This window comes from Mustela putorius, unplaced genomic scaffold, assembly GCF_011764305.1.
Source record: "Mustela putorius furo isolate JIRA1106 unplaced genomic scaffold, ASM1176430v1.1 tig00537350_pilon_pilon_pilon, whole genome shotgun sequence".
Classification (NCBI taxonomy): Eukaryota; Metazoa; Chordata; class Mammalia; order Carnivora; family Mustelidae; genus Mustela; species Mustela putorius.
This window is the reverse complement of record NW_025422471.1, coordinates 14609957-14628588: the sequence shown is the minus strand read 5'-3', so window position 1 is coordinate 14628588 and position 18632 is coordinate 14609957. Positions and strand designations below refer to the sequence as shown.

Below are 18632 nucleotides of genomic sequence, written 5' to 3'. Positions count from 1 at the left end.
AGACACAAAACCATGCTCTTAGCCATTATATTACACAGGATGCAGCATGACATAATTGAGAAAAGCATGTTTTGTTTTACTTTTTTAATCTGAAAGATGTGGGCTCCAAATCTTGGCTACCACCTCCTATTACTATCTGACTTCAAAGCTTTGCCTGATCTGAGCCCTGCCTAGCATCTAATCTTTTCTCTCATCTCTCTAAAGTCATACACATCAGACTCAAGTTCCATGAGCTTTCCCTTGGCTCCTTAGCAAGCTCTTTCCGTTCTTAAGGAGCTCTGCAAATATTGTTCCATCTGGAATGTTGTCACCTGCCTAACTCTGACTCATGTCTTCATTCCCATCTTTCAGCATTTCCTCAGAGAGACCTTTCATCTAATCCCCAATCTAAATAAAGCAGCTCTTGTCATAATTTGATAGCACTTTGATAATTTCACTCGTAGCACGTTATTTACAACATTTGTATTATATATTTGCACATTTCATTTCTGTGTCATTCCACTAAGCCGGGGATCCACAAAATCTGGCCCAGTACAGCTTGTTCCATTTTTGTCAGTAAAGTTTTATTCAGATTGGGTCACAAGATCAAAAATATTGCTTTCTGGCCCTTTATAGGAGAAGTTTGTTGACTTCTGTGGCAGATGACAAACTGTGTAAGATTTGTCTGGTTTACCCTGAATACTTAATGTCAGGCACGCTGCAATCTAATACTATTTGTTGATTTAATAAATAAATGAGATATTCAACTATAAATGGGGTTAATAAGAATGAAATGAAAGAATACATATGTAATTCTTGGTGCATGTTGTTTTTATTAAGCTGACTGAAAATTTCTTTAAGATTAATTAAAAATTTATGATTTTATTTATTTTTACATACTGGCTTAAGAGATCCATCCAGTTTAAGTGAGAAATTGAGAAATAAGTAGTTTTCATAAACTCAGAAACTCTGGACAAATTTTGAAAAAAAAGAGCTGTTAAGTTTTTTCTTTCTCTTAAACTATTATATGTATACACCTGGAGTTTCTGAATTTTAGTTGTTCTCCCTACTTCCATTATGAAAGGCAGAGGAAGGATAAAATTCAATTTAAATAGTTAGCTGCTCTGTTTTATAGCAATGTTAATTCTTAATGATATTCAACTTACACATCAGCTTTATAATATTTCATTTCACACTTTTATGTCTCTCTTTCTTATTCTGTAAAAACACATCCTGTTTTCTGTATAGCTAAATAAACACCTGCAAAAGCAGAGCAGGTTTTTACTACTTCTTAAGAAAAGATGACAGTGAACCATTGTGTGAGGTTCTATTAGGGAGTCTGCAGTGGGGGAAGCTTCAAAAAGAGCAAAACAGTTACCATTTTTCTTTTCAACACGTGAACACATAGTTTAAAGGAAGCCCAGGGCCAGGGGTGCCTCCACACTTGGGATGATTTGTTACTGCAGATTTGGTAGTGTTGATTATAGAAGTGACCTACATCTTTCAGGCTCTCATGACTGCTCTTGTAGTAGGTGAGTGGTACACATAACAAACATGTATAAGTAAGATGGATTTTGGAGACTGTCAATAGCCACCTATAATCATCACGAAATACACACTAAAACATGGCAGTTTTCAATTTTACCAATTTGATTTAAGAGTATGAGTGAAGGGCCTGCTGAACCTACAATATGGAGAAGACTACATAGATCCTATATTTCTATAGAATAAAATCAAGAAATTCATCATCAGGATTAAAAAATCATAACTGAACTAGATTTAAACAATTTTTCTTCTAAAACTATTAAGACTTCTGACATGGATGAGAGTAACAGCAACTGTAGACACAGCCACATTTAAATTAAGAAAAGACGTTCAATTGTTAGTTCAAAAGTATGTGCTAAAATTCTTGCATCTTGTGTGAATTTTATGTTCCTTTATAAAGTATAATGAAAACTCCATGAATTCAACCTACAAAAATTTTCTTCTCTCTTTGTAAGCAAAAGGAAGATACAATGAATTTCATGAAACTAAAAATTACCTGGCATTATTAATGAAATGTAGGTACTAATTCATATAATTTCTGACTATACTCCAAATGGATTTTAGTCCAAATAACAGTCTAAAGAGTCAATGGTACATGGCGTTCAATATTTCAATCTTAATTTCAAGTTGTAAGCCAGCTAAAAAATACTGTGGTTTTATATTGACAGAATTGCTATTTTTGGCTTGACCCATAGCAATAAACATGTAGGAAAACAATGAAGAAATCCATCATAAACCTTTATTTATCCTTTAGCTCAGTTTTCAGCCAAAAATATTTCAAGTCATATATACTTTAAATACAATAATTTAAATTTACAAAAATTTAAATCTAAAAAGTTTCTTTATCTCTTAATGACATACTGGCTTTGATGGCATAATGAACAACTTCTATTCATTATAATTTACACAGGTAACAACTAAGTGTCCATCAATGGATGAACACATAAAAAAGTGGTTACACGCGCGCGTACACACACACACACACACACACACACACACACACAGGAACATTATTCAGCCATAAAAAAGAGGAAATCCTACCAGTTGCAACAACATGTATGAATCTTGGAGGCATTATGCTAAGTGAGGTAAGTCAGACAAAGAAAGAAAAGACTGTATGATCTCATTTATATGTAGAATCTAAAAAACAAACTCACCAAAAGAGATCAGATTTGCAATTATCAGAGGAGGAGTGTGGGAGGAAGGAGAAACAGATAAAGGTGGTCAAAAGGTACAAACTTCCAGTTACAAGATGAGTTAAGTACTAAGGATGTAATGTGCAACACGGTGACTATAGTTAATACCACTGTATGATATAAAGGAATGTTGCTAAAAGAGTAATCCTAGGAGTCCTTATCACAAGGAGAATTTTTTTTCCTTTTTCTTCTTTATTTTCTTTTTATTGTATCTATATGAGATGAAGGATGTTAGCTGAACTTATTATGGTAATCATTTCACAAAAATATATATAAATCAAACCAACACAGTGTATGTGTTAAAATTATACAGTGATGTATGTCAGTTACTTCTCAATAAAACTGGAAAAAATATTAAAAAAACTTAAACCATGAATTAGTTCTAGTCTCACTTGCAGTTCCAATAAGACAGAAAGGGACAACTGGAGAGCTAGACTGTCTTTATTTGGGGGATTGTCTGGTGAGGGCATATTGGAAATTATCCTCTTAGCTTTCCCCAGAGTAAATGGGCAACAGGTAAAACATTCTTCTCTCCATGGTCAAGGAATGCCTGTTTTCCAGGTTCCATTATCCATTTGTAATGGCTGGAATCTGACTTTACCATAATTTCTCCCATTATTTGTAATTTAACATCAGAATGCTTACCAACCACCCAACTCTCCTTATATCACCTAACTAAATGCACTCTCCCCAAGAGTGAAGAAAAATAGTCAAATCACAGATATTTATGATATACATGTCTTTGCTGAATAGAGAGCATTTGGATATATAAATTCTTTAGGATAGATTAATGGGATCATACAGCATTATCAATGGAGTTGTAGAAAAAAACTGTAACATCATTTGCCTCTTTGTTTATCAAATTCATGGTTTAAAGATAATGGCATGAATTAACTAATAGTTTTTTGCCTATATGTGTATTATTATATATTTATATAAATATATTTATATATATTATATATATATATGTTTTAAGTTACTAATATTTTGTAAGAGTGTTTATTGTTGTCAGTGCAATACTAAATATTGTGGATACATTTCAAAGTCTCTTTTACTGTGAATACAATGAAAGCCATTTTTATAAGCCTATATTCTAAACCTTTAAATGGATGACCACAAAAGGCCTCATTCCTATGCATTTAAGAATATCTTTGTTTGATGATGCATGCAGTGTAGCAATATTATGCTTATTAACTCTTAATCATTAAGGTATTCGTATTACAGAAATACAATTCCCATTCAAAATTTATGTTGAAATAAAAAGTGAACAATCATTAATATGTAAACTATTTGTCTAACAGACAAGGTGATTTTTTCCCCCCCTTTACACATGATAGAATATTAGCATTTAAACTGGCCACATTTAATTCACTGAAACTTCTCTTAATGGATATTTCTAAGTTCAAATGTTTTCAGTATCTTTAAAATACCTGGAGAAAATGTAATAAATAGTCTATGTAAATGATGGTACAGGAAAAAGTTTACCCCACTCACCTGTCTGTTACGTTCATCCATAATCCTCGTAATCTGAATCTTTTTTCTCCCCATAGTCCCCGTTTTTCTTCTCTCTCTCGTCCCTGAAATTATGTATTTTTTCCTTCCTTTTCTTTCTCTTTCCTGTTTCCTCCAAACAAATCTCCTTCTTCAGCACTTGCACTGCTCAGTTCCCAAATTCCTGCATTCGTTCCTGCTGGAAGAAAGAGAAGAATTAAATACCACTTTAACAGAAAGGCGTTTTCATAAGAGCGATCATAGTCTAATTTAAAAAGAGAACTATATGAAAGTAAGCCAATCAAATGAATGAAAATAAGTACTAAAAGCACATGGTCTATCCCATGTAGGAGGATATCAAAAAGGAACGGTTTGTTTTTATAATTAAAATAATCTCATAAGTAATTTAACAAGTCATTTAAATGACAAAAACTATACTTCAAAGCCTAACACTTGAAATGTATCTTTTGCAGTGAGTTCCTTAATATTTTTTAATGAAATTAGGTGACTATTTTCACCCTTCCATTATGAAAAATTACCTAAATCAGAGAGTTAATGAACCTTTATGTACCTGTGTATGCTAAGTAGGGCAGCTAATTCATTTCTGAAGGGAAAACAATCTCGTGTTTTGACAGCAGAGGTGATAACGTCCCCTCGTTATGCAAATAGGATGGACTATTATGAAAGTGCTATTTGATATATGTAAATGTCAACTAATTTAAATCTAAATCCTTTAATCTTATTTTTAAAAAGTCACTGCTATGAGAACACTGTAAAAATAATATGGGATATTTAATCTTACATAATAAGCAGCTATCAGCAGTGAGATCTCCTTTTCCTCTTGAAAGCCCTTAAGCTATATCTTGAATATAAGCATCAAAAAAGATAATCATTCACAGAAAAGAAATGGTGCAAAAAATTAGAGTATTACTCCATTTATAATGATACTTTTTTTTATAACTACACTTTTTATAATAAGTCATCAGTTCTCTAAATTTAAATATTTTAAAAAGACATATCATATATCTTTGGGGAGTAACATACAAAATTACAGAAGCCCAGTATTATATACTAGATACCTTTAGGTCATGAATTAAAACTAAAGAAATGATCATCAAGAATATAAAATAAACCCAGAGAACCCGAGTATTAAAAGTATATATTTTACTTTGTTTTAAATTATATCTGAAAACACTTGAACATAATGAAAATGAATTGCCGTGAAATGTGGAAGTTAACAAGAAAGCATTCCACATTGGATTCTAGATTTGCAAGCAACCGCTTCAATTATTCTATCCAGTTTTATGTCAAAGAATGCAACTACTTTATACATTGCTCAGAATTTCCCTGTTTAGCTGGTGTCTGATGAGGGACCTGAGAAATTCCCACATGTATTATGTAATGCTAAGCCAATGTCCTGGCTATTTAATAGATTATTTGGCTCTAATTCAAAGTTACTGGAACAGGAAAGCTGTTACACACTTGGTCTGATCATCTGCTGTCTTTTGATTTCTTTAATTTAATTTCTAAATTCTTTATCACCTTGAGTAAATTTCTTTAAATTAAAATTTTCTGTGATTATCTAATTGCAGAAGCTATTATGATATAATTAGTTCTGGTGGATTAAGCGCTGCTTAAATACTAAGACCATCCATTCTCTTTTGCCCAATGCCTTTCTATGAAACTGCAGCTTAGCTGTGCCCTTGGGAATACTATATATGTTGAGTAACATCATGACCACACAGTGCTCATCAAAAATTACTACTCCAGCGGCAATTTTGGATGTTGGAAGTAGTTCAAAAATTTTAAAGAGTTATATAAATAACACACATTTGACAAATACACATGAAAAAATTAGCTATAATAAGACATTAAAATCACATTAAAATATGAAACCTTCACAAAGCACAGTTGCATTATATATTCACCGTTGCCACACACTGTCCATCTATTTATTTTTAGAAACCGTCTTAAATATCACTCAACTGGGCAACTTTCCTGTGTTTCCTATAGTCTTACCTTAGAAGCAAGCAGCCCGTTAGAATGGCATTTCCCATGCATGTGCAAGACCCCACAGAGACAGACAGGCTTCCTCTATCACAAAAAAGCCAACCCATGAATCCACAAACGCATATGGGACAATTTCCTTTCTTTTCATTTGGCTGAGGCCAGTGGCACTATCGGCTTACAGGACTATGCCTGCCTAAGCGCTTATTCACTTTAAGGTGGAAGGTCAGGGTGAACAGATTAGAGTGTGGTGACAGGGCGGGGAAGACAAGAACTTCGACAGATCCTGGTTTCAAAATACAAATAACCAAAAAAGCAGAGAAGCATCCCTCGAGAAAAGTCTCTTCAGAAAGGCAGAGAGAGAACTCATGAGCCAAACTTAGAAGAGTTCCTACACCTCACCACCCCGTATTTCACAACTTTGAAAGAAGAAACACTTTTTAAAAAGAGCAGAGCAAGGATTTTTTTTTTTTTAAATTCTTAAAGAAAAAAGGATGGGAAATATTTTGCCTGAAAAAATTTGTATGCGTATATCAAATATATATATAATATAGTCGGTGAAAATACCATTCGATGTATTTTCCTTCTTGAAATATGCAAGCTAATGTAAAGAGAAACAAGTTTAAATTTCAGTAAAATTAAAATATTTTCTTGTTTTCCATAAAAATGAATATTTCTTGAAGTGCTGCCTTCTGAGCATTTTTAAAATGCAAAACTTGATATTATTATGTACATATGCAGACTACTACGCGGTGATGATGCGACTTTTTCATGAAGTGAAATATGTCACGAAACGTGCCTTAGAACATTTGATTATGGATCACCACATTTCAAGGCTGTCAGTAAAAACTCAAAGAGTTAGGAAGGTCAATAATAGCTCAGTAGTTGTTTTCTTGGTGTAACTACTTCTCTAAGCTGATTTTTATGCCAAAATTATATTGTAAGGTCAGTTTCAAGTATTAATTTGTAGGAGGCCTAGAAAAGCTGAAAAGGAGATTAAAAATCTTCAGTAGTTTTTAAAATTGTTTTGAATGTACATGAAGAAAAGAATAGGTAAACTACATGTAGTAGAATTTCAAGTTATGCTGAGAACTTTCATTATGTACAATCAACCATAAGCTTAAAATAATTCCAGCAGCCTTGCCACTACTTCTTTCCACATGAAAGCAGCATTCTTGGAAAATGACAGAGCTACACAGAAACAATCAGTAATTAAAAAAAGAAAAAGAAATGCTCTACCACAGTTACACTCTATAGAGTTACAGTCTCCTGCATTTTTTTTTTCTTTTTGTCAACCTAAATTTAAGAAAAATAAAATCAGGCTGCTTACTAAAAAGGGGAACTTCATTATGGCAGGCTTCTGTTCACTTTGAGTTTGGCTCTGCAGACAGATGAAGGCAAAGTGGTTTTGAGACCCAAGTTGAGAAGAATTTCTTGTGGACAGATGCTCAAGATCCTTCTCCTACCCCAGCTCTCTCTTTACAAACAAGTTCCCTTGAGTGACACACACCTCCTCCCCCCTTCCCTGCCTCACTCTTTCTTGCTCCCTTCCCTTCTCTCTCTCCCTCCCTCCCTCCCACAAATCCCTCCCCGTAACACAGAAGAATCTTGACAGAATGGCAGGAAACACGCACAGACTGGTCAGGGAAGGATATGATGTCAGCAACCACGAACAATAAAAGGTGTAAAGGTGCTTCCTTCCCTAAACTGTTCCAGAAGTGTAAAATGGGAACCAAAACTCTTCACTTCCTTCTCTGAGCAGAACTGTCTGAGTGTGCTGTGCTGCACACCATATACAGAGAGGCCTTTGAGAGGTTCAGATAAGGGACAATGACAGAAATCCAGACATGGGGACTCAATTTTTTATTTCTATTTTTAAAACACCTAAGAAAAATCCATTTCAGTTCTAGGTTAATATTTTGTTAAGATTTCTTTAAGAAATAAAAATAAGACAAACAAGTTCCCTTTGGTGAAGTAGGGGCTATATCATAATTACCTTTGTCATGCCTCACAGAAATCATCTGACATAGCTAATGCAGCCATATAATCTTAATTTACCCTTTGAGGCAAAGGAAGAATTCTATACAGGCAAAGAGGCAATTTGATAAATTTTATTTTTAGTTAAAAAAAAAAAAGGAATTACAAAAACTGTTCCCCCAAAATATATCAGTGTTTGTAAGACACATTGGTTACATCTTTGTACCCATAGTTTAAAAAAAGATACAGTGGGTGGGGAGAATAGATGCCTATGTTATTGAAGGTCTCCAAGTTCTTTTAAAAAATTCAGAGTAAGAACTAAAGAAACGAACAAAAACTTTCAGTATATAGTGAAACTATTTATTTCAATCTCATCACTATTAGGTTCCTTCTAACATGGAAATGGCAGTCTACCATAAGGTTTCTGTAGGAAGAAAACCACATATCAAGTGGATCTGAGTCATCTTCAGATTTCAATCATCTTCCCACAACACTTTGATTTAGAAATTAAACACAACCTTCAGTTATGTGTTTTGATCATAGAGTGAGACTGCCATGCCACATTAAAAGATGTGGGAAGAAATTAATTCTCTTCTGCTAAACTTATCTTCGCAAAGCATGTATTTTGCTACAATAAGCACAATGCAGTTGCTTAAATAAAAATAGCCCATGAATGATGATAAAACATTAAAATATGTGATGTCAATTTGCAAAGAAAGATTTCTGGTATTCTTTTACTCATATTAGCAAATAACTTCTTCACTGATTCACATTTTGACAACACTAGCATCTTCATATAATGTTTTAAAAAAACTCAAGGTTCAAAACCAAGCATACTATATCACATAGGAAATTATACTGTTAAATAAATACAAACTGGATTCTGAGGAAGGTACAAAAATGATCTTAAGCTGCAAGCTTGGTATTACTAATTCAGATAATTAAATGATTCAATATTATTTTAAGTGGAAAACTCGGCTCATTCTGGTACATCTAGATACATTTAACTTTCTACCTCACGACATATTTGAAAGACATATGAGACATGTAATTATATTTTGGTTGAAAGGAACAAGTAGAACTTTTACTTTTTTTTTTTTTTTTTTTTGCTTAAGAGGTATTTTGAACTTCAAAAGATATAATTATTATTATTCCTATTGTTACTCAACTACGTGATGTCTTACAAATTGGGAAATATTTCCTTGGTCCTGAAAGTCATTCTTCTACTTCCGTTTAAGTTTATGATATTCTATATAACATGTTATATTACCTTAGCTATGAATGCAAGCTGAGTTCGTTTTAGATACAGAGCCAACACTTACCCTCCTAAAGATAATAAAAAAACAACCATTATTTACCACTGGATAAGTACCATCATGCCAAACACAAAATTATTTTCTCAATTTACTTCAATTTAGTGTCAATATGATGGACTTTTAAGTTATCTTCAAGTCTCTGTAACACAGTATCACACACAAATATAATGCCATTTGTCTGTTCCTCACACATATCATGCTCCTTCCTACCACAGGGCCTTTGCATTTGCAATCCCCTCAGCCTGGAATGCTCCTCCTTCCCCTCTGTGTCTCCTTAACTTCTTCCTTTCCTTTCCATCTCAGCTCTAATTTCACCTCCTCAGGAAGCACTCCATCTTTTCATGGCTGCAACAAATCCCCCATGAGGACTCATGGCACCATGTCTTCCTTTGCAGCACTTGTCATAATTGAAATTGCCTGTCTTCTTCAACATCTGTGAGCCAACTCTGTTTTGTCTTGCTTTCATATTCCCACTTTCGTAATCCCAGTATCTAACCCACTGCCAGGCCTATAGTAGGAGCTAATAACTTAGTTGATTAATGATTTTAAGATTTTCATCTCTCAGGTGTGTATTTTCTTCAGTTGTTATTTTTAATGACTACTCCTGAGAACATTTTCTTACATATAAAAGCAGGCCCATAACCTCACTTAATCTTTTGTCATATTTATATACATCTCATATATGGAAGAAGAGTAATTTATACTGAGGAGTGGAAGTAGAAAGAATTTTCGAGTTAGAAAGCTCAGGTCTGAACTTCAGCTTGTTGTTGCCTACAATGAGCTAAGAACAAACTTTTTTTTAAAAAAGATTTTATCTATTTATTTAACAGAGAGAGAGAGAGCAAGCGCACAAGTAGGGTGAGGCGGGAAAGGGAGAAGCAGGCTCCCTGCCCGGTGCTGGGCTTGATCCCAGGACCCTAGGATCATGACCTGAGCTGAAGGCAGATGCTTAACCAACTGAGCCGCCCAGGCACCCCCAGACTTTTCTTTTTTTAAGATTTATTTATTTATTTATTTGAGAGAGAGAGCGAGCGAGCGAGCAAGCATGATTGGGGGAGGGACAGAAGAAGAGGAAAAGAATCTCAAGCAGACTTCCTGCTGAGCATAGAGCTTGATCCCATGGGGCTTGATCCCATGACCCTGAGATCAAGACCCGAGCAGAAATCAAGAATAGAATACTTAACTGAGTGAGCCATCCAGGAACGCCAGGAACAAACTTCCTGGTGTGCAGGGGATGGCTATGGTCATTCAAGGTGGTATTATATGTGAAGTGGGTCCATAGCAGTACTGGGAACAAGACCTACTACTTGTAAGACTGCTTCAGTTTTGAGACATAAAATAAAAACCATATTATACCATGAGGCTACCAAGTGAATCATTGTCCTTAGATAAACCATGAAGCCTTTGCAAAGTTAATGATGAGCAAGTTCTAACAGGTAATGCTTCATTTATTCGTTAACAATAATCATTACGTGAAGGAAAAATTTACAGTGTTATAAAAATTAAGAAGTTTCTCTTAAGTATCAGTCGTGGAAGAGCTTCAGGCTGCAAAAGTAGAAATAACTAGGGAAATATATCAATTTTCCCAATGACCACCGCTGCTGAAAACTCTACATTAATGCTTCTAGTCCTACTTTAATATCTTTCCCCAAGGACAAAAGGAGATGAAATGTATGTCAGAAATATAATAAGGCTAAAAAGGAACTCGTTTTGAAAACCTCTGCAATTAATTTAATAAGTGGGCTTAACCTGCTATTATCACTGACATAAATCATTTTATTTACACAGTTCTGGAAATTAGGAGGCACCCACCTTTAAACAACTGTGTTGCATTATAAACAATTTACTAAACACGGGGGAAGCACAGCTTCCCTGTCATGGTTTTCCATGGTATATTTTGTCTTGGACATTTTTTTTCACAAGGCAGCTTAAACAGCATTCTCCATTCCCCATGCCAAAATAAACTCCAAATGGTCTAAATATGTCCAGAGCCTTGTGTTATTGAACCACACCGCAGTTTTTTTGTCTTTCCTCATCATATTAAGTAATTAATCTGGGGTTCTACCATGCCTTTGTTTTCCCGATTTTTCACAACAGTACAGCCACGACGTTTTCTTTCCAAGGCCACTTTGTGACGTGGCAGAGCTTACCACAAAGGTAAAATAGGCACTGTTTCATCACAGATCAGAGCTACCAGTCAGCATCACAGATTGTGTTCTGTTCCCCAGCTGTAACCTCTCTGTAAAGAGTATGCAGCTGGATTTTTTTTTGTTGTTGTTGTTATTGAACAAAGCAAGTAAAGCACTATACAACACCAGTATCAGCGAAACAGAATTGTCAGCCCTCAAATCAAGCCAGGCTTGAAAGGGGAGATGCTGCTGTTCCATATCACCATCTTATTACAACAAAATCTGAATTCCCAGACATCTCATAATCATGTCAGAAAAAAATTTTATGTTCATTGTTTTCTCAAGCCTTCATGTATCATATTTCATGATTAAAATGGAAATATTCTATAAATTTCTTTCTCAAAAACTTGTATGCACTGGGCACAGTTTTTAGCCTAACTGATACATTGTTGTGTGTGTGTGTGTATGGGTGTGTGCAGAGAGAACATTTTCCTGTGAAGCTGCAGCAAATGGAAAGACCACATTTTAGTCTTTCATAATGCGATGATAAAACAGTAAGAATATGTTTTAAGACACATGAGTAGTCATGAGTATTATCACTGGTAAGTAATCACAGTATTACTAAGATTGTGATATGAATGGTCAAAAGGACATTCTAAGTAAAGGCTTTGTTTTTATTCTGTATTCAAATAATACATTAAACAATTGAATATCAAGTCCTTGAAAATAATTTGCCTCTGTTGTTATTTATTTTCCCTCTTTATTTAATATTTAAAGATGGGCTTTAAATGGAAAGACATACCACTGTCCTCCTGCCAATGTTTTTGTTATACATTAAGAAGAATATGTGTCATAAATCACCCACTGTTTACACTGAATGTCAGTTACTTTTGTCTCTAGTTGAACTTCAGAATTTTAGAAAGTTTACACAAAAGCCTTCCATCTGATATACATAATATTCAAAATGCTGTAATAATGTCTCTCAAAATATAGATATTTGATATTGCTGTTACATGTGGCTCAACATGGAAACCAGTGATTCATCAATTTTTCTATTCTCTTCATCTCTTTTACAGCATCCTAATCAACCTAATTAAGGCTTTGTTCATCTGAAACCTCTGATGACAATTTGTTTAACTCTATCCCACTGTGGTCTTCTTATAAGGAGAATTAAATCTGATCTTCTGACAGCAATCATTAAATGATCCCAACTGGCCCCAATTAAGCCACATGGCTCACGGGCTTCCATACAGTCAAGTGCCAAGTTCTCTGCTTCATTTGCACATCATTCTTTACCTTGGTTTATTTTCTTAAAGCCAATTAAGTATGTGTCTTATCAAGTGGAACTAAATTTCCTTGTGTACACTCGCTCAGGACACAGTGCATCCGCTGACTTTGCAGTCACACTGAAGTGTCACACAGGGTTCCTAAAGTCATGCTCTCTAGCTGTAGCACTATTGATGAAGAACCCAAAACAACCCACAACCCACCTTAGATTTACTTACTCATGCTGAAATTGACCTATCTACCTTCTCAAAATAATACATATATTAAAACATAAATCAATAACTTTCCATTTGGCTTATTCACAGTGATCTTTTAGTGGATTTAGTATCTGCATTTAGTAGGGTTTAATACTTTTTTTTAACATTTAAATTATCTCTGAGACCTTCTAAAAGAGCAGTACCAAAGTAAGACTTCTGAAGTTAACCTTTCTTACCCTTAATTTCTGCTCTAATTTTTTCACATATACTCAATTGTAAGTTCTGTAATGATGTTCGCAGGCCTTCCTCTGAATGCAGGTAGCCTCAGGATTTAGAGCTCATTGATTGTGTGCTACTCTAGGGAAACGGCTGATTAAAAACAGCCTCATGAGGAGGAGTAGCTCCTGTTCACATCTGGCTCATCTTATTCTAAACTCTAATACCTGTATGGAAATATGACCCCTAGGTTTGGCTTTGGAGAACCGCACTCGCAGAGTCCTTTACCTTCGATGTCAGGCCAGAAACACAATTAAATTTATCTCAGTATGACTGGAGTTTGACACAGTTTCTGAAGGCCTTAATCAATTATCCTGACTACTTTTCTGAGAATATAAACAAATGTGCTGTATTTTTACATCTATTCTAATTATAGCTCTCACTGATCATCTGTTGGTATCCATGCAGGCTATCTGTCACAGTTCTCAGAGCAGATGGATTAGAACATATCTGTTCATCCTAATCATATATTAAAAACTGACATTAGGATAGAAAACTGAAATGGATGCTATGCCCCTTATTGGACATTAACCTTGATGGAACATGTAATTCTTTTCATTCCTTAACCAACAGATGTAACTACAAAGAAAAAAGAAAATATAATAGAATCTTTCACATACTGACATTTGGAAATACCTAGAAAAAGTGGTACGTGCCTTTTCTTTATGACAGCTAAATAGTCATCCACTCAATAAACACCCGTTCTTCTCTGCAGAGGAATTCAAAATATTTTTTATAAAATGCTGATTATTTAGAAACCACTAACAACCTAACAACTGATTGATTTTTAAAAATGTATAATAACTACACTAAAAACTACACTAAAATTTCAGCAAAGCAAAACAGATGCTAGGGTGTTGTATTATGAAATATTTCTCACTGTATTATAGTAATCGCCAATAAGGTTTGATGTTAATTTTAGAGCATGCTTCTGCTAAAAAGGGCAAACCCTGCAACAGATTTAGTACAAAGAAGCTGAAAATATCCTGTGGAAAAAAAAAATCTGTAGTGAAATCAGCCAGCCCAAATCCTGCCATTACTCAGCACTGCAGTGACGTGCAGATGTTTGTAGTGGTTTGAGAAGCCAGCAGGGGTGGAAACTCTACGTACTCGACTTCAACATGATTGCAATTGAACCTCATCAAAGTAAGAGCTCATAATTTGTCACAGAAAACAGCCAATTAACATATGTTAGAAAAAGGCTTCATAAAGATAATATATGATTAAAGACCCAGCGCAGCTGCTGAAAATCAAAACTATGCATTTAAAAAAGAAATCTCAGCCTGAGCTTCCGTATGGTTAAACTGATAATGGCTACTATGATTTTTTTTTTAAAGTAGAAAAATATAATTACAGTGCTTCTCGTAAGTTTGGGGTTATGGCAAGGGAGAACTGGGCACTGTGGTATTATTTACTATGCCTTACTTAGTTCTATAAATAGTTGAAGCCCTTGCCAAAAACTCTGTAGTTACTTTGTTATAGTGCTATTTTAAAACACAGACCTTCATTGTGAGCTAAATGGCCTTCAGGATGCACTTTGTAGTTAGAGCAATCCTCTCAAAACTATATCCTCCCTTTATCTGTGCAAAACTCCAGGACAAGAGGAGTCTGCACTACAGCACTGCTTGCTGTAAAACACACTAGTGCTGTGTAACGCACAGTTTTAACGCTTCAGGACTTTTCTTAGGGTCGCTGGTCAGGAATGCTGTCGGTTAAAGGTGAGAAATGAAACGCTGGCGGACGTATGCAGTACAGATCTCCTAGCACGATCGCGTCCTACCTGCTATGGCTCTGGAGCAGATGAACGACACGCAACTGTATGTACGTGGTGCATCCTCATCAGAGATCTAAACTAAATTTCAACTTGGACCATGTGTGCAGATCCAATCCTGGTGACACTGATGTCATTGGAGACTGTGAGCCAAGTTCATGATGCTTAATCTTACAGAGATAACAATGAAAAAGTCTGATCTTGAGTTACAGAGACATAAAGGTGTCAAGCATGATGCTAGGTACCTGGGACACCACTGTGAACAAAACAAAGGAGGTCTTGGTGTTCCCGAAACCTGCATTTTAAAGGGAGAGAGAGGCAATAAACAAGCATGCTAATATGATGATTATAGATCGAGAAGGGCTAGAAACAAAATGCCACAGGAGAACAGGCAAGGAGGTGCCGGAGCAGGAAAGAGCAGAAGTGGGCAGTGCTGTCACGGAAGATGACAGCTGAGAAGATGACATCCGAGGACAAATCTAAAACACGGATGGAGCCAGGCAGTATTTGGAAGATGACGACTCCAGTCTGAATATTCCATGAATACTCTGCCTGTCACGGTTGCTGCAAATGGCTAATCCAGCGTTTCCCAAACCTCAATTTCTTTATCTACAGAATGGGAATAATAACACTTCTATTCTTGGAGAAGTTTGTGAGGCTCAAATAAAAAACAGCACCCTGTTTATAGACATTCAAATGGGGACAATTCAATTTCATAAATTAATTGTGTAAACTTATTCACTTCAGTATTGTGGAAGTTCATAGAAATTATAAATACTTTGAAGCACCAATAATAGAGTATAATGCAAAAAGTTTCTAAACTGATATGAATTGAATCCAAAGGTGTGTCTTCCCTTGAAACATGGACACTTCATTAAATCAATGTCCGCTGACTGAAATAGTTCTTGGGCATAAAAATTCCTTTTCCAGTGTTAAATATACATAGCACTGTGAACAATCTGACAAATACAATGTAAAACTTTTTCAAATGTAAAATATAGATTTACATATTTTATATTATACCTTCTTTCTTTTAGAAATAAACAATCTTACAACATTACTAATGTACCAGAGTCACGGGGGTAGGTTGATTTATTTCCTCTCTCACAGGACCCAACTCCCAAGCAATCAGCACAGTTTTGATTAAGATCTCAGCGATATTTGAAAATCCCAGTGTCTCACTGTATGGGAAATGTTCACATATCTTTGGACATACCCATCTAATGAGAGTAAGCTACGTAGCCTCAAGCCAAACAGATTAATTTCCAATTTGGAATGAACAGACAAATTGAATCATCTAGTACTTTTTAAATTAAAGCATTTTTAAGAGGAAAAATAAAAAATTTAAGGATTGTGACTGTTAATAAATAAGAATTTAAAGCAAAAGGCAATAGACACTTTTAATTATAAATAGTAATGCCTAATGAAAAACCAGTATTTTAAGTAAGGAGAGGGGTCAAAATTTCCTATGCAACTAAACTTTATTTAAGAAATAATGGGTATACACTTTCAGTTCTCCCTCCCCTGTGATTTCTGGGTGGGGAGGGGTAGCAGCATAAATTTGATCCTTTACTGCACTAATTTCTTTGTATTTCCTACTTGGTGAACATATTTTTAAGTTTTAAAATAGGGTAAGTTGTATAATTTATCATGAAGCCTAAATTAACGTTGATCTATTTTTATTTATAGTTGATCTAATGCCTCAAAAGAGAATCAGAAATTTGAAAAGTTTTTATTTTAATCAAAATGGTTTAATCAGCATAGTGTTTGATTCTACTCTCAATGTTAACCAATATTTCACACTGCATACTCATCTTCCTTCCTATCTTATAAAATGACCTTTGGAGAACACTCACCTCCCCCTCCAAAAGCCAGCCATAATCGCATGCAAAGCAGGCATGTAAATTTGAGTTTCTTCTCTCTCTCCATAGCCTTCCCCACTTCATTTTTTTCATTTCATCACCTTCCTTTATCTCTTTTTCCACATGTTTAAAACTGAGGGGATATGGAAAGTGAAACTGTCAAAGAGCTAGGAATAGAGGTGTTCTCAGATGAACAGAATGTTTCCTCTGTACACCCGGGCAGGGTAAGTGTGCTGCAGAGGGCCGGTCGTGGGCCTGGGGTAAGCTAAGTCGCTTCCTATGCTGGAGGCCTGGCAGGAGGCTCCTTATCTCAGCATGTCTACACATTCTGTCCCAGGCTATTTTCAAGGATAGCTCAAGTCATCCTTGGCAGATACTAATACATGGAAAGGATTACAGTACTTCCCCTGTAAAACAGACCATGCTATCACAGATCAGAAGTTTACTGAAATGAGGTTTTTTAATCCTGAGTCTCTAAAAGCTAGGATCTAAAAGAAAGCACCCATCAGTGGAAGCAATCCCACGACTCTCCTCAGAAACCCCAGTATGGATTCCAAAGGTCAGTAGTTCTTAAGGATTATAACAAACTATTCTTAAAAAAAAAAAAGAAAAAAAAAGGTCAGGAAATTTAAAAAAATGAAGAGAGAAGTTTCTTTGGTGCAGGACTTTTCATATTCTTCAGTGTGCTAGATGACAGAATCTGTATATCCAGAATATGTTTTGGGAAATGCTAGCTTTATAGAAAGGGATCTTCCTTCTGACTGCAGAACACACTACGGTGTTGAACCAACATTCCGCTCAGTGCCTGGCTCAAGGAGAACAAAAAAGGATTGTTGAATAATTGATAAAACGATGGAAAACTATTCTTTTAGTTTTACAAATAACAAATATGATATAAAGTGCAGAAAACTGTTCCTTTAAATTAAAAAATTCTAATAAAATATTGAGCAATTAGTGCAATATATTTTCAAAGCACCAAGAAGTGGTAGAGTATAATTAAAAGAAAGCTCTATTTGCAATCATATTCTTGGAGGGGTTCGACTACTCACGAGCTGCTTGTCTTTGGGCCAGTCAACGGCTTTGAGTCTCATTTTCCTCAGATACATAAAGGGAACGAGGTTCAATTTCTAAAGACCCTTTTTAAGTCCCTAATTTGGTGAATTTGGTGTAAGACAATTCACAGAAATTTGGTGAAGGTGTAAGACAAAATGACGTCAAAATGCTTCTCCAAAGGATATAGTTCTAGAGAAAAAATAAACTGACAAAGATGTTAAATTGCCTGGGTAAATAGAATTGTTTTTTCCATATTTTTGGCTTTAAAAAGATGGTTCACCTCAAGCAATATAAACAATTAAGACTAAGGTTACATTATGCACTTTGAGTCACTAATCGTATTTAGGAATTTAATAAATAACTATGAATTATAAAATACTTCCTTTAGCACCAAAAGCTTTGCAAATACTAACTCCAATCCTCACAGTAGCCTATGAGGAAGGCTATTTTAATAATTTCTATTTTACAAAATAAAAAAAGCTGGAAGACAGAGAGGTTAAGTTACTTGCCCAGGGTCACACAACTCCTGTTAGGCTGTAAGTAATT

At 35.0% G+C, this 18632-nt stretch overlaps 1 protein-coding gene across 20 annotated transcripts in view; it reads right to left on the bottom strand.

Moving 5' to 3' along the window:
* MEF2C (myocyte enhancer factor 2C) overlaps positions 1-18632 on the bottom strand; it is a 177959-nt gene that overhangs the window by 96514 nt on the left and 62813 nt on the right. For 12 of the 20 annotated variants that reach the window (XM_013059763.2, XM_013059768.2, XM_013059767.2 and 9 more), the window contains one exon: positions 4215-4410. In XM_013059763.2, coding sequence (XP_012915217.1) covers positions 4215-4268 — 54 coding nt within the window. In that variant the 5' untranslated portion in view covers positions 4269-4410. Of the gene's footprint in view, positions 1-4214; positions 4411-4782; positions 4799-6230; positions 6576-7548; positions 7753-18632 lie in introns of those variants that run through there. The other 8 variants (XM_013059764.2, XM_045074468.1, XM_045074470.1 and 5 more) reach the window with 6 other exon arrangements.